Raw genomic sequence first — 20834 nt, 5'->3', positions numbered from 1 at the left:
GATCCAGCCAACCAGAACCCGGATACATGGATCCAACCCGTTATAAGAAAATGTCCAATAATTGTGCACCACGCAACCCGCATCATGGGTTTAAAGTTTAAACCAATATCCGTATCGGTATGTATCGTATCGGATCGGCTTTGACATAAAGCGATACTGCTCACATTGGTTTGAAACCCGGGACGGCCATGAATATGATCGAATCATAGATTTGGCACGAAGTTTCGGACTTTGACCCTATCGGTCCAATCCGTTTCTTGACTAAATTACAGGGTTTGACAATTCAACACCGCCTGTAGGTGGCCTTGCTTGTTCACACTCCGAGGGTGTTTTGGTCATTTCGTAATGAACCGGTTCGGTATTAAATTTCATGCCAGCATTTGTGGATAGAGAACACTCACAAATATTTTTTTTTAATGTACTTATCCGGTTCGACCAGTTTGGCTGATTTAACGAATCGGTTGATTTAAAAAAAATGTTTTTTTATATTCATGTAAATATGGCATTTTTTTCATGTGCCAACCTTTGTCGAATTCTTATTAAAAAAATTGTCAATGTCTTTTTTTTTTTTATTTTTCACAGATGTTATATTGTTTCCCATCTTAGTGAGAGAAAACGTATTTCCTTTTTTTTAAAACAAAATATGATTTTTATATTCAGGATTTTTTTATTGCAATAAATCAATCAATTATTTGACCCATGTTCCATGGTCACCCAATAATTAAGGGGAAAAGGGAAAGATATATTAGTGTCAGGGCAGACCCCCAAGAATTGAGGTTTGTGTTCACCAAATACCCCTTAAATCGGCTGATACAGTGACAAATTAGTAATAAATAAATAAATAAATAAATAAATAATAAAAAATGTTATTTTAAACTTTTTTTATTAGTTTATAATGGTCTAATTTGGTTTTCTTTTTTTGTTTTTGGCTGAAAGTTTTTTAATGTAATTATAATTCCAATATATACAATCATAAATAATCCATGTCAATATTATAAAAATATGATGCTTTCGTTATACTTCAACTTGCATATTGGTACTTTTATTTTACAATACACGAAATTGATGTCTCAAAAATTTGAAATGAAAACTAACCGCATACAACTCTTGCTTGTTGATCATGTCAGTCATTCGGGGATTGAATAAATACGGTTGACAATGACTTTGTGAACTGAGCTGAGAAATTAGGGTTAGGCCACTTAGAGAGAGAAAGGTCAATAAATAATATACCCAGGCCTTATTTGACATGATCTGATAAGTCATAAGTCTCTCAACACTAAATTGACTGTTTAGAGAAAGAAAAAGACAATAATAATGAATACAATAAAAACATGGAAGTTTCTTCCATTTTTCTATAAAAATTCCAACTTGGTGGGTGCATTGGCATTCAATGGGTATGTGAGGGCTCTTTTTCCTGTTTTTTGTGGATTTTTTCGGGGTTATAGTTGACTGGGTGAGTAAGATAAATTATGCATTTAGATGTACATGAAAACTAAGTGAAAAATGAAGGCATATACAATGAAATATGCGTTTGACATTGCGCCAATCATGCCTTCTCTTTGCTTTAAGAATGTAAGGTTTTGAACCTCATATTATTATTCATTAAATCGTGAATTGTATCGAAGATCATGTGAACTCATTAAAAGTCATTCAATCAGCTTTATCATTGAATCATAATATGTGAAATCATTTTTTTATAAAGACAATAACACTTAGGCTCTGAAAAGATAACGTTATATATGCGAGAAATGAGAATGTGTATCACATTTCTTACATTGTTACATATTTTCTTTTTTGCAAGTGAAATGAGAACTAGTATTTAGTGAATCTAATATAATATGATGTGCAAATCTATTAGTTATAAAAGAATGGAAAACAAGTCACTTAAAAAATAAATATCTATCAATCTGGAACGTTTGCTTTAAGCTTGTTGAACATCATGAAAAGTCGAGATTAATGTGTGAAATGTTGTTGAAAAGTTGAAATCAGCGCAACAAATGTGTAAGTAACTGCATTATTTAATGACTGCTTCTTTCTACTACTGTGATTGCATCGCAAGCGAAGCGTGAACACCACGTATCACTGTGGTTCATACGGACCGACCAGAGATTTCTTCCACAAGACGAGCCATCAAAGCACAGCGCTTAAGACTCAAGAGCGTTCACATGGCGCAGTTACAGAGGTGCCCCTTTTGACGTAGGGGTGAAATGATGCGCCTCGTCAAGTCAATAACACGTTCGAGAGAGGGAGGGAGTCTTTTCTTTCTCTTTTTTGTTGGTGTTGTTAATGATTTAAATTTAATTTAATAGATTTTTTATTGGGAAATAATTTGGAGGAGGAGGGTGGGGGGAGAGGATGGCGTGACCTGTTTGCTTTGATTCGATTCTCTGAATGAACACCCCCCAACTGAGAAAGGAGTATTTAATTTGGCCATGCTTGCGGATTTGAGGTGGGTTGAATCGGGTAGCGCAGTTGCAGACGATGGGCGGATAGATGGTGCTGTTCCAATCGTGGGTGTCCGGCTTGCTGCACTCTGTGGTGGGCGAGAGCAGCTCCGTGATGGGGTGTTTCCCTTGTTTTGGCGCGAGGAAGGAGCAGTTCAGTGCTGGCAATGGCGAGGACGTGAGGAAGGAGCGAAACCCGTCGGTGGCATCTCAAGTTTCGAGGGCTTCTTCAGGTGGGGGCCGTTGAGATTGAGTACTTCCGGGGAATGACGATGGGTTTTAGCATTTTCGCCGAGGATCACGCTTTCTTGGGTGGAATTTTCAAATGGGTAGTGCTGAAATCGATTTCTTGTTTCTTGGTTCTTGGGTTTTAGACTTGAATTAGTTGTTTGTTTCCCCGTGTTATAGGTGGAAGTTTCAGGCTTGTAGGATTAAAATCGATTGCCTTTGGTTGGTTTCTGGTGGTTTTGTTCTGATCTTGCGTTCTTGGTTCGATCGAATTGCGTGAAAATATTGTTTTCTATCAGAGGTTGTCTGTGCAGAATGAATTTCAAATGGTTTTGTGTGTTTGATATGGATCAATGCATGGCCTGCCTGTTTGCATGGTGTTCTCATATGAATTCGAATGCATCTCTTATCGTCCATTTACGAAACTGAGTATGCGTTTTCTATGTGGATCAAAAGGACCGGAGAAAGTCAGGCCGAGACCCGCACCTGTGCCGGTAAGAGAAACTCCGGCGCCGCCCAGGGATGGCCCTGAAGTCAAAATCGCAGCTACCACCTTCACCTTTCGGGAGCTTGCAACTGCGACGAAGAATTTTAGACAGGAATGTCTTATAGGGGAAGGCGGATTTGGGAGGGTTTATAAAGGTCGCATAGAAACCACAGGCCAGGTATTCCCTGAACCGGATTGGTAATTTTTTTTCTGTCTGGTATCCTCCTTGATTAGGCATTGCATTGTTCAGAGATCAAGCATTAACATGGTTGTTTTAATTTTGATATTGGAAAAATTTTTCTTCTTCTTTTGTATTAGTTCCTTGATTGATGTCAGTGTTGGGCAGGTTGTCGCTGTAAAACAATTGGACAGGAATGGGCTGCAAGGGAACAGAGAGTTTCTGGTGGAGGTCCTCATGCTTAGCCTTTTGCATCATCCTAATCTTGTTAATTTGATCGGCTATTGTGCTGAAGGGGATCAGCGCCTTCTTGTGTACGAATTCATGCCTTTGGGGTCATTGGAAGATCATCTGCACGGTAAGACTCTCATACTTTCTTGTAAGCTTGAATGATCCTCCAAAGTCGAAAGTGTGTTACTCCTGCTGGATCTGCGCCCACACTTGGTTTTTATTTGTAATGGAATAAAAGCAGGAAATTTGGAGTAATTCTACTGCGTACAGTGTGTATTTTTTTATTAATCTTGTCAAAAGAGTTCTTTATTTTTGTTGGTTGAATCAAGTCTGCAAGCCAGTAAGACAAAGAGCTTCATTTGCTTTAAGTATTCTTTGAATTTGCCATCCTGTGGTGTGGGATAAAGATCCACCGTTTTCCTTTTTGCTGTCTTCTGAAATTTGGTCTCTTGGTGGGTAGTCTGAGATGAACTTTTTTTTTAAGTCTTACCTCTGTGTGACATAAATATGCCAGGAGAATGTCCTGTGGTTTACCTTCGCCAACCTTAAGAAAATGGTCACTTGATCTAGGCAAATTCATTTGTTGCTGTCTGCTTCAAATTACTGCAGGATTACACGGTTTATGATGAATCTAACTAAGACACAGATTGAATCTCTTATGCGTCCTCATTTGATTAGTGGTTCGGTTTCATTCCTTGACATCTTCATAAATTTCTATATCAGGGATTAAGGATCACAGTTCCATCATCTAATGCTTCTTTGTTTGCTTACGCCTTTTATTATGGTCTTCATTCACAAAGTGCAACGTCATAGTCAATGTTGTTTTTTTACATGTTTATTCTCATGAAAATGTAAGTTTCTCTGATGCTGTTTGCTATATGAGTTACCATACTCTGTTTGTTTCTTTTTCGTGCTGTTTGTATGGGATATTTAAGTTTGCTTTCACCCTTTCTAGATCATTTGAATGTGAATTAGATATGTGTGCTTTCTACATCTACAAAACTAGCGACAAGATAAGCAGGTTGTCTTTCTTCCTCTTCTACTTTTTCTTTTTTAATTGAAAATAATCTTCTTTACAAATTTACATGAGACTTCAGAAGTTTGAGGCTGGACAACTTTTTTTGTAGTTACTGGAATTTTTGTTTGGCTATCTGGAAGAAAGAAGCTGAGGAAGCTAACTTGAGTCCATGACCATCTTGATTGGAGATAAAGTATGATTCCTAAACAATTCAATTGTTACAACCTAGTTTTGAAATGTCACTGCAGTTTAAAAAATATTTGTAGCTCGTGGAGATTACAATTTGCAAATCTTTCCAAATAAAGTAGACCTACCAGCTATTATAAATGTTAGGCTAGCAACGATGTTGCATTTTCCTTCAGGGATGTGAGTTTCAAAAGGAAACTCATGTCTGGAAGAATATGTAAGATCTGCCTCCTCCAAGATCAAAGGAACAGAGAAACATGGTGGTGGTTCATTGTGAAGAGAAAAGAGGATAAGGTGTGGTCTGTCAGGGGGTTGATGGGCTTACCGTGCGTATGGATGCTCTTCATTGCAAATGGTCAGACTGACGAAACTGATGTCTATCTTAGTGGCTGATCTGACGAATCTAAGAAACAGATGGAGGTGGCATCCTAGTTTGCAACCAGTTCTGCTGACCAAGATTGTCACAGAGTTTACTTTGTTTCTAAAGGCACCTTGAAGTTCCTGTGCTGTTGCATCTATTGTAAGACAATAGTTTGAAACTCTTATACATGTGAAATCAATATATGTGAAATCATTGAAATGATTGTGATATATTTTTTAGGGACTAAAGGCAAACAGGTGATTGAAAGAACGGATGTGCAACTCCTTTACCTGATAGTAAAACCCATTTTACTTTAGAAAGATTAACATTGCTGGAGGGCAGAGTTGGCTAAGCTAAATGATATAAGGAGGGATTATCTCAAAAATGAAATATGTAAACTTGTCCTTATCTGAACATGTCTGCACATTTGCCTTGTTAAAATGCTTCCTAAGTTTTTTTTATTCTAAAATTAAAGGGGGTTCAGTACCAAATGACATAGTAAAAGCAATGTAATGGAGTGCTAAAAATGTCTGTTCTTTTTTAAGCCTCTCTGCATTTGCTTTGCATGATGTCTGTGTTCAAGAGAACACTTGGTTGCTGAGTCATCTATGCACTTTCTTGTTGCATCCATGCACTTTCTTGTTGATTATTGTTGGCTATTTTTGTGCACTTTTGGTTTTAGTGGTAAATGTCACCTCTATGTGAATGTGCTAAGAACTTGTGTGAAAGCTGTACTGAATAATTCTGGATGTCTTTTTGCACCTTACTTTTGTGGACTCTCGCGAAGTTTGCTTCTATTGCTATGTTTTGCTTGTTAGAATTTGGTGCTCAGCATCAGGATGCCAAAATTGGTTTGCTATTTCTTTATCAACCACAATGGTTATTTTTCTTTAATTGCTTGTATTTTATCCCCTTTGTTTGTGCAGACCTTCCTCCTGACAAAGAGCCACTAGACTGGACTACGAGGATGAAAATTGCAGCTGGTGCAGCAAGAGGGTTGGAGTACCTCCATCATAAAGCAAATCCTCCTGTTATATATCGAGATTTTAAGTCATCCAACATTCTACTGGACGAGGAGTTCCATCCAAAACTATCTGACTTTGGTCTTGCAAAACTTGGTCCTACAGGAGATAAGTCCCATGTGTCCACTAGGGTGATGGGCACGTATGGTTACTGTGCTCCAGAATATGCAATGACTGGACAACTTACTGTTAAATCTGATGTCTATAGTTTTGGTGTGGTTCTGCTTGAACTAATTACTGGAAGGAGAGCATTTGATTCTACTCGGTTGCAACATGAACAGAACCTTGTTGCATGGGTAACCACTTTTACAGTTTACCTTTTTTGTTCTTTGTGTCCCCTTTTCTGTCTTGAAAACGTCTGAAATTTTTCTTGATGTTTAATTCTTGGTCCCTAGATGCTTTCGGTCCATAACTTATATTATAAAGTGACCAGAGAGTTGTGAGACACAACAATAGATGCGTGGAATGCAATTTCTGTGGCTGTAGAGGATTCAAAACCACTCCAGGAATCTTGAACAATTTCAAATGTACTAACTAAATACTCGATAACTTGGATAATTATCTCCACAAGGGATTCTACCGTCTCCCGGGCATTGTACACTTATACTTTTTTTATGATACTGGGAAGTGGTGTCTATAGGATTTGGTTTTTAGCTGATAACCATTGCTGAAAGTTTGATGTGGATTGGACCTGCTCTGATAATGATGACCAGGGTGAGACTAATATTGCCCTGCTCATGGTTCTGTCAGTTACCGAACAAAATCTCTTAGACAATTTAAAAGCAGATTGAGTATCCTACTTATGGTTGCGCCACTCCTACAGAAAATCTTTCTTGCTCTGCATAGTTATTATGTGTATCTCTCTAAAGTTCTAAACAATGAAATTCACTTATTTTGTGACCTAGCATTTGTTTCTTTTCAACTCTTGCATACTTTTGCTTTTCTTCTTTTCTACCTTACATGGTAGGGAAACCATCACAAATCTCTTTGTTTCTTCTTTGGGGAGACACTGTCGAAAATCATGTCCCTGTTTGGGCAAGTTTCCTGTTTGAGCAAATCTTGTTTGCTTAACATTTATTGTTGATTACTAGGTTGATCAAAAGCAGGTATTGTTTTTGTTCTAATCTAATGAATTTTCCATGGAGATGATTGCTATCATCAATTACTCCAACAAAGACAGTTTTTGCTCTTTTTGTTTGGATCTTCTTATTGGTTTGCTTCCACGTGAATCCTTGCTCCATTCGTGAACTCATATTTTTATCATGAGTTTAAATGTTTTTATCACTGGGTTGATGCTAGTACTGTTTTTAGAAGTGGTCTTATCTGGTTGTCTGACATTCTTGCCCTTAACAAGCATTTATACGTTCTGGTTCTCCTTGAAGTATGTTAGCCTTGGACAGTGGTCTAGGATTCACTTCCTATTCTGTTTGATCTGCACTTTCCCTGTTTGCCGTTCCTGTTTTTGCATGTCAAAGCTGGTAACTTGTCTTGGCATTTCTCTTAATATTTGTTTGTTTTTGCCAAATGTTGGAGATACTGTGCACCAGTGTTCATTGTTGATAAGTTGGTGCCTACCTTCATAATTCTCTCTATCTCTCTCTCCCTTTCTCTCTCTACATGGCACCTGAGTGAAACCAATACGAGGATGTAGAGGAAAAGTTAGGTTTGCTATGGCTGTATCCTCACTATGGGAGTCAGTTGACTGTTGGACATAGCTTTGGTTGTGGTTTTTTAAGGCCGAACAAAAAAAAAAAGAGGAAAAATAAAGGAGAATGAGTAACCAGTGGCGGTAGCCATGGGACTTCTCCTGTTGCATATGGACATTCTATTGCATCTTCTTTACTGAGTACCTTTATTATACCACTGCTCTTGCATGTATGACTTTCTTCTCTCATATGTTGTTGGAACGGAAGATGGATTTTGTCTTCATTCTGCGGATCTTAAAACAATTTTATTGCCTGTTTTAACATGTACTCCTCAATCTTCTTGCAATTTATTGCATTGACATGAGCTAAGGCGTAAGTTGAAATTAAATCTGTGTAACAAAGAAGCCATAAACACACACAGAACACATATATGTTCTTTAGTCTTAAGGTACAACTCGCTTTTCATGCTTCTTACTGTAAAATCCAAGTATGTCTTCGACTTTTACATTGTCCATTATCAACATAAGTTCTGCTTTTAGCAGTTGTATGCTTCTCTATTTTCATTACGGATATCAACAATTAGATATATTCTATTTGCAGGCACGCCCACTGTTCAACGACCGTCGAAAGTTTCCAAAAATGGCTGATCCACGACTTCAGGGCAGGTTTCCAATGCGAGGCATGTTCCAAGCAATTGCAGTGGCTGCAATGTGTCTCCATGAACAGGCAGCTACTCGTCCACTGATTGGGGATGTGGTCACGGCTTTGTCTTATCTGTCAAACCAAGCTTATGATCCTAATGCTGCTCAAGGTAGCAGGGCTGGAAGAGATAAGGATGAGAGAAGCAGAGTTGCTGGTACCGCTGAAGATAGAGGTGGAAGGATAACAAGAAGTGAAGATAGTGGTGGCTCTGGTCGCAAATTGGAATCAGATGAGTCAGGAAGGGAAGATTCTCCCAAGTTACCCAAAAACCCCAACAGGGATTTGGATAGGGAACGAGCCGTTGCGGAGGCCAAAATGTGGGGAGAAAATTGGAGAGACAAGAAAAGGATGACTTTGCAGGCAAATACTGCCAACTCTAATGAGAAGAAGATTGACGATCCAAGTCCAACAAGTGAATCATGAGTTACGGACATAAGTTTTCTTGGGTTTATCCATCATCTGCTACGTGCAGACCAAGTTATTCTATCAGGTCAATATTTCCTGTGGACATGCATATAAACAACACAGGCTTTTAAACTCCTTTCCAGGAAGGATCTGTAGTTTTTCTCCGAGTTATTCTGCTGTAGCTTCTTTTCCTCTTTGTTTTTCTTTTTCTTTTTTCTTTGGCCTTTCATGCTGTTGGAAAAGAAAAGAAGCCGAGTTAGGAGAGTGTAAAGGTTCATACAATAGCTGTACTGTAACTATCATTGTTAGTTCAGCATCTTTTGGTCTTGCTTTAGTAAAGGTAAAAAAAAAAAGGAAAATTTTTGTGGCAGCACATGAAGTTGAGGCTTTGTTTCTAACTAACTGCATGCCTGGAAAGAGTCTGGAACTTTTTCCGATTCTTCTCTATTCAAACTTTCTCCCGTCTGAATTAATGCGAGGCATGTGCCTCTCTCCCTCTCCCTCTGTCTCTCCTCTCATATGAATTGACAACCTGGATATTGAGTCTTGATGCACTCAACAGCTAAAAGAAAGACAGTCGACAGTTACCAACAAACCAGCTTCTTCATTTCCGTAGTTTCTTTCTGTTCCTGCTTGACATTGCCGATGTAGTATTTGCTTCCTTGCTTCGTTCTGTGTACTGCGTGTCACATCCTTTTCATTTACTGATAACCGTAGAACAAATTCGTTGATAAACACGCGCTCTCCTAGTTGGCTGGCAAATGTACAAAAAGAATCGGATATATTATTGCATCACAGAATGGAGGTCATGGTGGTGGAATTTCAGTGATCAACTAGGACATAATGAGAATGTAGCAGAAATTGTGAGCTTACAAGTAATCATTTAAATCATCTTTCCTCTTCTTTCCAGATTTGGCTCTCAAATAGAGGGAGCTAAGGAACTAGGTGATTCGGTGAAGCTAGTGATGTAAACAGTTAGGATCGATGTTGGGTCCGAACTTAGTTTAAATTTTATGGAATCCGATTCAGATTCAACCATGGATCTTGACCCTATTTTTCAAAACTGAACTTGGATCCCATGAACATGAAATCTGACCTTTATACGTAATAAGGTTGCATCTCTATCAAATCCTGGTCAGTTATTGTACTTGGATCTGTTTTTTGTTATAAAACTGTTTTCAACTAGCAGCGCAGATGAGGTAATTAGATATATCTGTTCCATTTACATCATGGTGATGCTTCATATCCCCTTCTTTTTCTCTTAAAATCTCACATCCGAAACCTATACTGCAGAAGAAAGAATACAGAATATGAAAGGAAAAAACCAATTAATATCAGGCAACATTTACGGAATTAAAGCTCTGCCAATCTCAGTTTTCTGCATCACCATATCAGCTGCAGAATTAATCTTCTCCATGGTTTTCACCACTTTGAATTTCATTATGGTCTTACTTTTACATCTGTCCTGTACGTTATGGTCTGCAGGAAAAATGAAAATCTAGAACCATACTCTTCTGAAAAATTAAATGATAAGTCTTTCAATTCGGAAGATTCAATACTTCACATCAAGCATTTAGTTATTTTCCTGCTAAGTTGCCGCGATTGATGCTCCCTTTACAATTTTAGTTGTTCAGGTGGCGCAGTGGGGGACTCTCTTAGAGGTGAAACAACATTATAAATCAACATGAACCTTGGCTTGCTTTAGCTAACGAGACACTGGCAAGGTGCTTGTTGAGTCTGGTCCTAGTTGTGTTTCACCTTAGGAAGGTCACCAAGGGCTGCACACAAGTCGCCCGAGCTTGGCCAGTTCGAGTTTGACTCAGCACAAAAAACTCGAGCTCGAGTTCGGCTCGAACTCGAATCAAGCTCCTTATAGCAAGCTTGAGCTTGACTCGACTACACAAAATCGAGCTCGAACTTGACTCGTTTTAACCCATTTAACTCGTTTAGGCGTTAACTCATTTAGCATTAACTCGTGTAAACATTAACTCGTTTAACTCAAGTAGACATTAACTCGTTTAACTCTGTAACTTGTGAAAATCTGTATTTATCCTAAAAGTTAAAACGGTGAACCCGTTTTGACAGTGTTATATAGAGCACTGGTTTGCAAGTCGAGTTGAGTTTCTGAAACTCGAACTCGACTCATTTATCATTTCAAGTATCTTTGTAAGCTCAAACTCGGCTCACTTATAAACGAATAGAGCACGAGCCGAATTTTTTCGAATGAGTTCGAGTCAAGCTCGAGTTGGCTCAGCTTGTTGTGCAGCCCTACCCACCAGGTGACCTGATCTGCTCCCTGAGAAGCCTGGATATGTATCTCCTTCAAGTGACTGGGATACCAGTCAAGCAAAAAAGTAGCAAAACGTGGCCGGAAGTATACACTAGCCATGTACATAATAGATATATGGCGTTTTTCTTCTAATATACACTTTTTTTTTTTATTGAGTTTGGTATTGCAAGCGATATACGGTGAAGTTCATCACACGCATGATTATGATTTATCTATGTACGTACTCTTTAACTGAGTTGTGTATGACAAATGATTATGCATGATCATACACAAAACTAATATAATGTCGGATATTATCCTTGTGATCCAGCAGGGGCAACAAATGAAGCTAAAGTGTACCGGACCTAAATGTCGTTCGTGTTGTTATGTACTTGTGCTTACAATCAATCAAACAAATTTTTATAGACATAATTATAAGTTAAATCTTATTAGATAAACCAATGTCGTGAAGGGTTTAGATATTGTTCGTTTCATTATGCACATGCAATTGCAATCCATCAAATGAATCTCTATAGATGTCAATACAAGTTAATCTCATTAGACGAATTAGAATTGTGCAAATGAAGGACTTAGATTTGGTTCACATCATTATTTACTTGTCAATACAGCCAATCAAACAAACCTCTATTGATGCAATTACAAGTTAATTTTATTTGATGAACATGATTAGGAATTGTGAAATCTGGATTTGGAAATTCCTAATGAATTGATTAATCACGCTGGGCTTAAGTAGAGGTGCGAAAAGATTGGATACGGGTCAGATCCTGTTAGATCTGAATCCAAGTTAGAATGACTACCACCTGAACCAAATCCCAGATTTGGTTTGAAATGGATTCAACAAAGCGGAGTCCAATCAGAATTACTGAACCATTTATCTTGGTTATACTTTTCAAGACATTCTTAGGCACTATAGGAAGGACGTTTACATACACCGATTATCTTTAGGCATGTTTGTTTGGGCTGGACAGAGTGGCTGTTTGCAAGAGGCGAGACTACCCCCTTTCCCTTGTTGATCTAGGGTTGCATTGGAACTTGCGTGGTTTATGGTCGATGGCGTACCCACATGTAGGCAGTTGCCCACACAAGCTCTTTAAAATTCACTATATTTTTGTATTGACAAATTTAATATTTATTTTCATACATATATAAGTACCCATTCAAATATAAATGTTTCTAAACAGGTGACCCTTCTAATTTTTCTATTTCTACCATGGTTTATGGTGCATCCTTTAACTTGAGTGTCGCACATCCATCGTTACTGGAGTTATCTTTAACCATGTTTGTTTGGGCTGGACAGAGTGTCTCAAACACACAATGGAAGAGCTCAATCTATGGTGTAAACATTCACCACATGACTGTTTGAGTGTCAGCAATACTCGGCCTATTTTTTTGGAAAAATTAAAATGCGAGTTTTGAGTCACTATCTTACCACTTTAATTCAAATCGGCCAATTTCAGGACTGTTGCTCACTCATTTTGATAAATCTAGCTAATATTGTTCACTTCATTTTTTTTTTCTTTGTAACTTTATAATGTTTTTTATATTTTAATTATATTTATTCTCATATCATGAGATGTTTAATGTGTTATATCAAGGGGTTATAAGTTTTATGTCTCTCTCTTTCTATCTCTCGCCCATTTTATATGTTGACAACAATGATATAAATAAATCCGATTTGGATTTGATATCTGACTGAACCGTTTTGAAAAATTCAAACACAAATAAAAAATTTATTATCCGATTAAGCAATCAGATTGAATTTGGATGTGAATGAAAATGAAGTTACATGTTTGGAGACATGAAATGACCAAATCACCCTTGAGAAAACCCCTCTTCTATAAAGGCAAAAAGAAAAATGGGGGCAAGACTGTATCAGTAGTTGAATATTTGCGAGCATGTAGGGTCAAAAATAGCGGCGGAAATACATGGGGGTTTGTGTGGGCTACTGCCTACACCAGCTTATCAAAATTCCAATTAAAAGACTTCAAAATTAAATTAAGATGATTTAAAAATTACATGGGTGTCACTTCAGAAATGAACTTGTGACTCTAATGCCTTTCATCTAACAAATCTTGGCTCTGCCACTGGTCAAACATATGCACACACTCTGATATAAGATTCCTTTTATGTGGGACACATAAAGGAAGCAAACACCAGATTTCAGTACTATATAAAAAAGAAGATTTGAGAATGTTAGTATGTGAACAAAGCCTCAATTGAGCTCGGATTTTTTTTTTTTGGTTGTGTTGGAAGGAAGAGGATGGGTACAGGTGTTTGATTTCAAATCTTCTTATTTGAGATCTTTAGTGATATTAGATCACCTTAAGGTAGGCCATCCTATCCCACAACTAAGCTTGGGCATCGGACCAGCCCGCCTTACCTGACACCCGAAACCCAGGCCCAGCCTGACCATTAAAACCCAAGGTCGGGCTAGCGGGCTCGATAGATTATCAGGCCGGCTTGGTGTCCTTTTTTTTCAGGCCTTGGCCAGAGTGGAGCCGAGTATCGAGTATTCAGAGGTGGCCCAGCCCGGTGCCCAGGCTTACCCACAACCAATGCCCAAAACTTATGGGTTCTTCTCTTTCTCAATCAGCCGTTAAAAAAATAAGATATTTAAAAGAAAAAAGCTCCAAGAAAAAAAAAAACCCTTGCTCTATCGTATCACTCCTACAAACCAGGCAACCTTGACTTAAATTTCTAACTCCGCCACTGCGCCGCTAAAAAAAAAAAAAAAAAAAAACAAAGGGTTGTAAGCTGAACACATGCTTTTGAACACCAACTACAGTTCGTATATTCTATTCAAAAAAGACATTGCAGGCGTCTCCACTATATTGGGACAGCAGGATTCAAGTGAAGAAGAGTCGGTCCTTCTTTTTAGTGCCCGCTTGCATTATTGCATATGATGGAATATTCATATCCAATTAACATGGGCTTACGCAATCTTCCTCCTTAGTACTGTTGCCTTTCCAAACAAACAATCGTTTCCTTATCATGGACCAACATTCTCTATTTAATTCTAGAGAGAGAGAGAGAGAGTTGTCAGGATCATCGCGTCATCGCAATGTCAAGCAAGATAATCATGAAAATGCACGTAAATCGTCCCTACCATAATGACAAGTATTGACTAACAAAATCATAGTGATGAATGTGAATAAGAGTAAGAAGCCACATCTTTTGCACCAATGTTCTCTTGATCAAGACAAATTAGCAGCTGAAATTCAGAATTCAGCACTACCAACGAGTCCTAGAACAAGAGCGAGAAAAAGAGAGAGGCTTAGAGAGAGAAAGAGCGCTAATAACAAACAATCTTACGTTGGTAGTCATAATTCAGAGAAACTAGGGGACAGTGGAGATGAAGATAATGAAAATGGTGGGCATTAACTACCAACGAGTTGTAAAACAAGAGGGAGAAAGAGAGGAAGGCACAGAGAGAGAACGAGTGCTGATAACAAAAGATCTTACGTTGGTAGTCACAATTCAGAGAAACTAAGAAACAGTGGAGATGAAGATAATGAAAATGGTGGGCATTCACTAGCAACCAGTCATAGAACAAGAGGGTGAAAGAGAGAGAGAGTTTTAGAGAGCGAAAGAGTGCTAATAACAAAAAAAATCTTACGTTTGTAGTCACAATTCAGAGAAACTAGGATACAGCGGAGATGAAGATAATGAAAATGGTGGGCACACTTTGCATTTGGAAGGCAAAGTTGAACCGAAAAGCCTCTATATCAAGGCAAGCTTTTCCCGATCTATTTGATCCCTCGAGAAAGTTATCTGCAACTAGTGCTCGATCCGCACTCACTGATTGTTTGATTATTGGAGTGCCCAGTTCTCGTAGATAAGATTGGCAGCAGAACACTCTGAATTCTATCTGCAACAGCAAAGGCACATGCATTGTTACTGATTGTCTCCTAGCGCTGAGAAGAATGAAGGTTCTTGAGCTTGGTTTAATTAATTATCATGAGATGATGCTTTGGTGACATATTAAAACACAAGAAACAGCCCGATAATCTCCCATGCTCATTGACAGAGACAGGGAGAGAGGGTGGACGCCAAACTCCTTATCAAGTGTAAAATAATGGGGAGATGATAACGTTTGGCTACTCTTTGGGCTCAAGTGTAAATCTTAGACCCCCCCATCTCTCTCTTTATATATATATATGATCATAAATCTCAGGATATAAAGATTCATATTGAACTATGATGGGAACTTCTCCTCTGTTCATTGAGGCAGTGACAGGTCGATTGTTCTAGTCGCCACGCAGCCATAAAACACTATATAAATTCATCCTTTTCTGCACATAACCATTATGTGCATCCTATGAACTACAAAAATAAGGTTGTTTCCTTTTCATATACTCTCAATTACTATGTTCAATTTTTTTCATTTTGGTTGTTTATAATGGGTTACATGGATTATACCTATTTGCACAAATACTTCTACTATTCCTCAATGTTATATATATATATATATATATATATATATATATATATGGAGAGAGAGAGAGAGAGAGAGAGAGAGAGAGAGAGAGAGATATGTCGATTTGACAGGAACAAAAGCTGGAGGTACGGGTTTATTTGAAGAAAGGACGATATCTTGATAAGGTTGAAAACCACATCGGACTGAAAATTATATATTATGACAGCTTCTTCCTAAGTTGTGTCGCCTCAATGTTGGATGTTCCATAATATATAAACAAGTAAACAACTTGTTTTGGTGTCACTCTTCATTAAATGTGTAACGATGAACAACAACCTTTTTTTTTAATATCACTTTTTATTAAGTGTGTAACAATGAACATTAATATGAGAATTAACTGTTGAGGCACTGATCGTATACTTTCCGTCCTGTTTTGTGCACTTAATGATGTAATACACACACACTCACACAGCCGGCTACCTCTGTGCCTGATGATTTTTTTTTTTATTGCTAAAAGCTTCGAAAATGTGCACTCAATCGCTGCAAATGCATCCTTTGTAGTGGGTTTTAGGGACGCAAAGTTAAAAAAAAAACTCATCCAGCCATAGAGGAACAGATTTTTTTAAATTTATGTATATTTTAAAACTCCTATTTTTTCTTCTTTGCTTATGGGGGCTCAATCAACGAGTCTTGTGACCAATAAGTTGATACACACACACACACACATAAACACATTTAAAAACTCATATTTTTTTCCTTTTTGTTTAAGGGTTGATCCATGAGGATAAATCTAATATATGTTACCTTCTTCTGAACAATAATTAAATTGATAATAAAACTTTAAGAAATAAAAATAGAAAAAAATGATAATGAAATAAAAAGTCATGAATCAAGACGACCGAGTATGGCAGATGCACTCGTGATGCAAACCACTAAACATTTAAGAAAACGCATGGGGAGATAAGTTGGCAGCCCACCATTCTCTCTTTCCATGGTAGTAATATACGACCGAACTCTAAAAACTAGAACATCAATTTTTTTTTTAAACATTTATCTCTAGCTTAGTTTTCTCATAATGAATTTAGAAGTAACTGTCAATATCTTTAAATATAAATGCTTACATTTGAAAGATTACAAATAACTATCTAATTTTGCAAAATAATTCACAGACGCATGCTTAATGAAAGAAAATAATATTGATAAGACGTTTAAAAAACTATTTAATTTTCTGTTCATATAAATATAATTTCTTTAAATTTCAACCAAGATATTTTATTGTTCTGGTAATTCATAAATCCCCTTTTGAAAACGTACAAGTTGCAAGAAGAGGCATTTAAAAATTTTTCATGATGGAGGCTAAATTATGAATGTCATTTTCAAAAAATTTATATAGCGTAATTAAATTTTTTTAAAATTTACATGTAAATAAAAAAAAAATGGTTGAAGGGGAGAGGGGGATATGTAAGCCAATATACCGGATACAAGATACCTTCGTATTTTCCGATGCAATTGGGCTGGGGTAATTCCCTTTCCATTAATAGAACAAGTATGTACTTTTATATTTCATCTTTTTAAATCAGTTTAAGATATTCTAAATAAAAATGACCATCAGTATAAATTGATACATAACGATATCAAAATCATTTTATGGATTTCTCCATTTAAGTTTGAACAGAGAAATCCTTCTTGAACAATTATGATTGGATGGAGATCCAGGTTGGAGAATATATATGTATGTATGTATGTATGTATGTATGTATGTATGTATAAAATACAAAAAAATTTGTTTAGCGTCGCGGTACATGTGTTAAGTGCAGCCGAAATGACGTGTCCCGAAAAAAAAGTGTCCCTGTGACGTGGCAGCTTTGAGCCAAACCTACCACCATACAATCCTTAAAATACCATGAAGAAGCGTATGGGCATCTAACTCAAAAGTGGGTTTTGGCCGTGGAATTGACACTAGTGGGGATGTCATTGAGTTGGTATGATCAAATTTGAAACGAAACTCATTTAATTAAATTTCAAAGAAAAAAAAAAAACCAACCACATGAAAAACATATGATCAAGGTATTTGAATTTAAAATACGAGTCTGAAACACGTGAAAATCTCACTACCTGACACCGATGCAGCTCTGAACTTTAGGAGTAAGGGTCACTCAAATTTGAGGTAAAACCGAGGCGCATCACTTGTTGGTTGAATATCAAAGAACTTGGATCAGAGTTAGAACTCTGATCTTACCCATATCAAATTATAATTCAGTTGCAATAATGATTGAATCAAAACCCAATTAAACTGAACGTGGTAAGTTATGGATCCGACACGAGTCCGAACCGTTTGCACTTATAGGTGGTGGTGCTAGGAGGGACCCAAATGCAGAACTTTTCCCTTTTTTAGTGAGTGCTTCTGCAAAAAAGATTAGGGATAAGTGCACTTTAGAATTGTGTTCCAGGTTATTGTGATCAGTCAAATTTTGATTATGTAAATGTGGTTTAGATGATTTAGCAATAGCTGGTCAAGTTATATATCGGGTCGCATTCGATGATTGAATTCAACTTTGAACATTCATTAAAGAGATGGACATAGAAAAACTTATATGTTCGAAATGTATAATATATAGCTGATGGCAAACATTGATAGATTTCAAACAGATCTTAGACATCTTTCTTTTTATCTTTCCATGATTTTACTCATAAATGCGAATCTTTTAGATGGGCTTCTGTGTATAGCTTGAGTCTATAAGTTCTCTAAGCTCAAGAAGTTCTTTAAAACTACACCCATATAGATGAACAATTGGGAGCTTGAGCTTAATTTCAAGGGCCAGCATAATCAAGGAGAGCTCTAGCCAGTAGATTGCATGCTCAATACGAGTCCCGGCCCAACTCCAGCTATTAAGCGGTGGCGGAGCCAGAAATTTTAGGTTGACGGACACTAATTTAAACGATTTTAGATTCTTAGGAGCATGAATATATATGAAAGAGAAAATCATTGAAGTTATGAATATGTAAAATCAAGGAATTATGTGGGCTGGTGTAGAGAAAATCATTGAAGTTGCCTAAAGGTATGGAAGGTTAAACTAGTGCCCCCAATAATTATAGCAAAGATGATGTAATTGTAGATATAATAGGTTAAATTAATGTGTGCTAGTCTTCCACTCCAAATGTGCTTTATCTGTTTGAAAAAAAGAAAAACCACTACTTGTTTCCTTGAGTCACTAGTATAGATCACAGGGGAGCTTGCCACTTGTACAATTGTGTCAACAGTCATTTTCTTTTTTGACTTTCTGATGTCGAGGTCATTTTGTCCATTTCAAGCGCTCAAAGGCGGGTACTAATACAATGTTTCATGATTGAGACAAATTCATGGAACACTATGTTCTGAAATTATATGAATCTAAATGAAACAATCATTGGAACATATTTATGATCCTATTGTTAGATGCCCCCAAACACTTTTATTGTGTTCGGGACCGAAACCGATAGCTTGCCTTGCCTTTCACATAATGCAATGTTAGATCACATCAAATTGACACATCATGTTTTACATGTGCTTCAAGTATAAAAAGGATGTGTATATGATCATCATGTTTGGCAGTAGGGATACTTTGTAAGTGTTTTATAAATCTACCGCCAAAATTGAGACAGATTCATTGAACTAGTTCTGGTGTTTTATGAATTTGCTTCAATCTTTGGGATAGATTTATGAGACTCTTATAAAGTGTTCCAGCTTTCAAACAACTTCTGAAGACATGGAGAGACTATAATCCCTAAAACTCGGTCATCTACGTAAGCAAACATCCTCTGAGAAATACTGGAGACAATTAATCTTGGTCAAGAAAAATGACTTCATGGTAAAGCATATTTGTTGAAAATGCTCCCAATTATTCGACAATGTTGAAAAAAGATTTATGGATTCCATAATGTTTAAAATTTATGGTTCAGATCTAGTTATAAGGTAAATTGTAAAGAAATAATGGAAATGTTAAAAATGAATGGTATACTGACACTGATCCAAAACTTTGATTGCTTGAACAATCTCTTCCTCTCTATGCACACCAACACATACAAATACAGAGACAATTCGGCCGCGTTTGATTACTACGGATCACTCATCTGCGGATTTCAAGTTCGACACAACTGCTTGACACAACTATGGAGAACAGCTATCATGGATTTGAAATTCTTTTGGATCTAAGAACCGCAGAGAATCAAATGCAAGCTTAAATTTTTGATAGTCAAAATGAAAAGTCCAGTCAACCCATAGGGACCAATATGGTGGACCATTTAGAAGAATGCTCAGGTGCTGATGCTAGCAAAAAACACAATCATTGTTAGCAATTTGCCACTATATCATTAGTGATTGCTGTCTAATCTAGTGCAACAAGGGCGGACCAACCAAATAATTTAGTGGCAGGCAAGGGGAGGCTTGATCATCAGCTTGAATGATTGATACTGGAGAATTCAATCTCTTGCAAACACCTACGGAACCTATACGGCCCAATCATTTTTTGCTATATTAGGAAGGGCTTGTGGAACAATCATGTAGAAGAAGAAGAAGAAGAAGAAGAAGAAACAAACTCATAAGGAACACAACAAAAAATTAAGTTGATGAATAAACAAACTCATAGGAAACACAAGGAATTTACAATACTTATATGTAAATGAGCTGAAATCCTCCGGCCATCTTAAGTTTTATTGGACAATGCAATGCATCAGACAGTATGCTATGAGATGTCAGAGATTTCTTTGTCCTAACATGAATGGAGAAATCCACAAATCCTTATATATATAGCTTCATGTAAACACCGTGGCTAGGCAGTGGAGTGTTTAATCTTTCACAAACCCCTATGGGACCTATGTGGCCCAAAAGTTACAGTCGATTAATGGATTGGTGAATGAGGTATTGTTAAAATGGCGGAGCCAGAAATTTCAAGCTAAAAGGCGTTGATACTTCAAATTTTAAACGTTTTAAATGGCACTAATATGTAAACAAATAAATGACTATGAACTATTAATATATATTTATTAAGATAAATTTAACCAATTCGTGTAGATCTAGATGGTAAATTGTCCAACAACCATGGTGCACTCTCCAGACTTCGAAAAAAGAAGATGATGAAGAAGAAGCGAATTCATGAAAGGAACTAGCATTAACATATAGTAAAAAAAGATGATGATGAAGATCAAGAAGTAAACCCATAAGGCAAAGGAATAAACATTAA

General features: G+C 37.1%; 1 protein-coding gene across 1 annotated transcript; it reads left to right on the top strand.

Moving 5' to 3' along the window:
* Positions 1-2183: 2183 nt before the first annotated feature.
* On the top strand, positions 2184-9278 carry LOC116257867 (serine/threonine-protein kinase PBS1-like). The gene is made up of 5 exons (XM_031634873.2): positions 2184-2677; positions 3129-3337; positions 3506-3695; positions 6060-6451; positions 8402-9278. The coding sequence occupies exons 1-5, from the start codon at positions 2494-2496 to the stop codon at positions 8924-8926; spliced, it is 1500 nt and encodes a 499-aa protein (XP_031490733.1). The 5' UTR covers positions 2184-2493; the 3' UTR covers positions 8927-9278.
* The last annotated feature ends 11556 nt before the right edge of the window (positions 9279-20834 follow it).

This window comes from Nymphaea colorata, chromosome 7 (genome assembly GCF_008831285.2).
Source record: "Nymphaea colorata isolate Beijing-Zhang1983 chromosome 7, ASM883128v2, whole genome shotgun sequence".
Classification (NCBI taxonomy): domain Eukaryota; kingdom Viridiplantae; phylum Streptophyta; class Magnoliopsida; order Nymphaeales; family Nymphaeaceae; genus Nymphaea; species Nymphaea colorata.
Note: the sequence above shows the minus strand (reverse complement) of the source record. Positions and strands in the feature narration are given on the sequence as shown.

Coding starts and splice junctions, on each gene's coding strand:
- LOC116257867 (XM_031634873.2), top strand. CDS start 2,494: ATGGTGCTGTTCCAATCGTGGGTGTCCGGCTTGCTGCACTCTGTGGTG. Junction 3,696..6,059: donor ATTGGAAGATCATCTGCACG/GTAAGACTCTCA, acceptor TTGTTTGTGCAG/ACCTTCCTCCTGACAAAGAG. Junction 6,452..8,401: donor AACAGAACCTTGTTGCATGG/GTAACCACTTTT, acceptor TTCTATTTGCAG/GCACGCCCACTGTTCAACGA.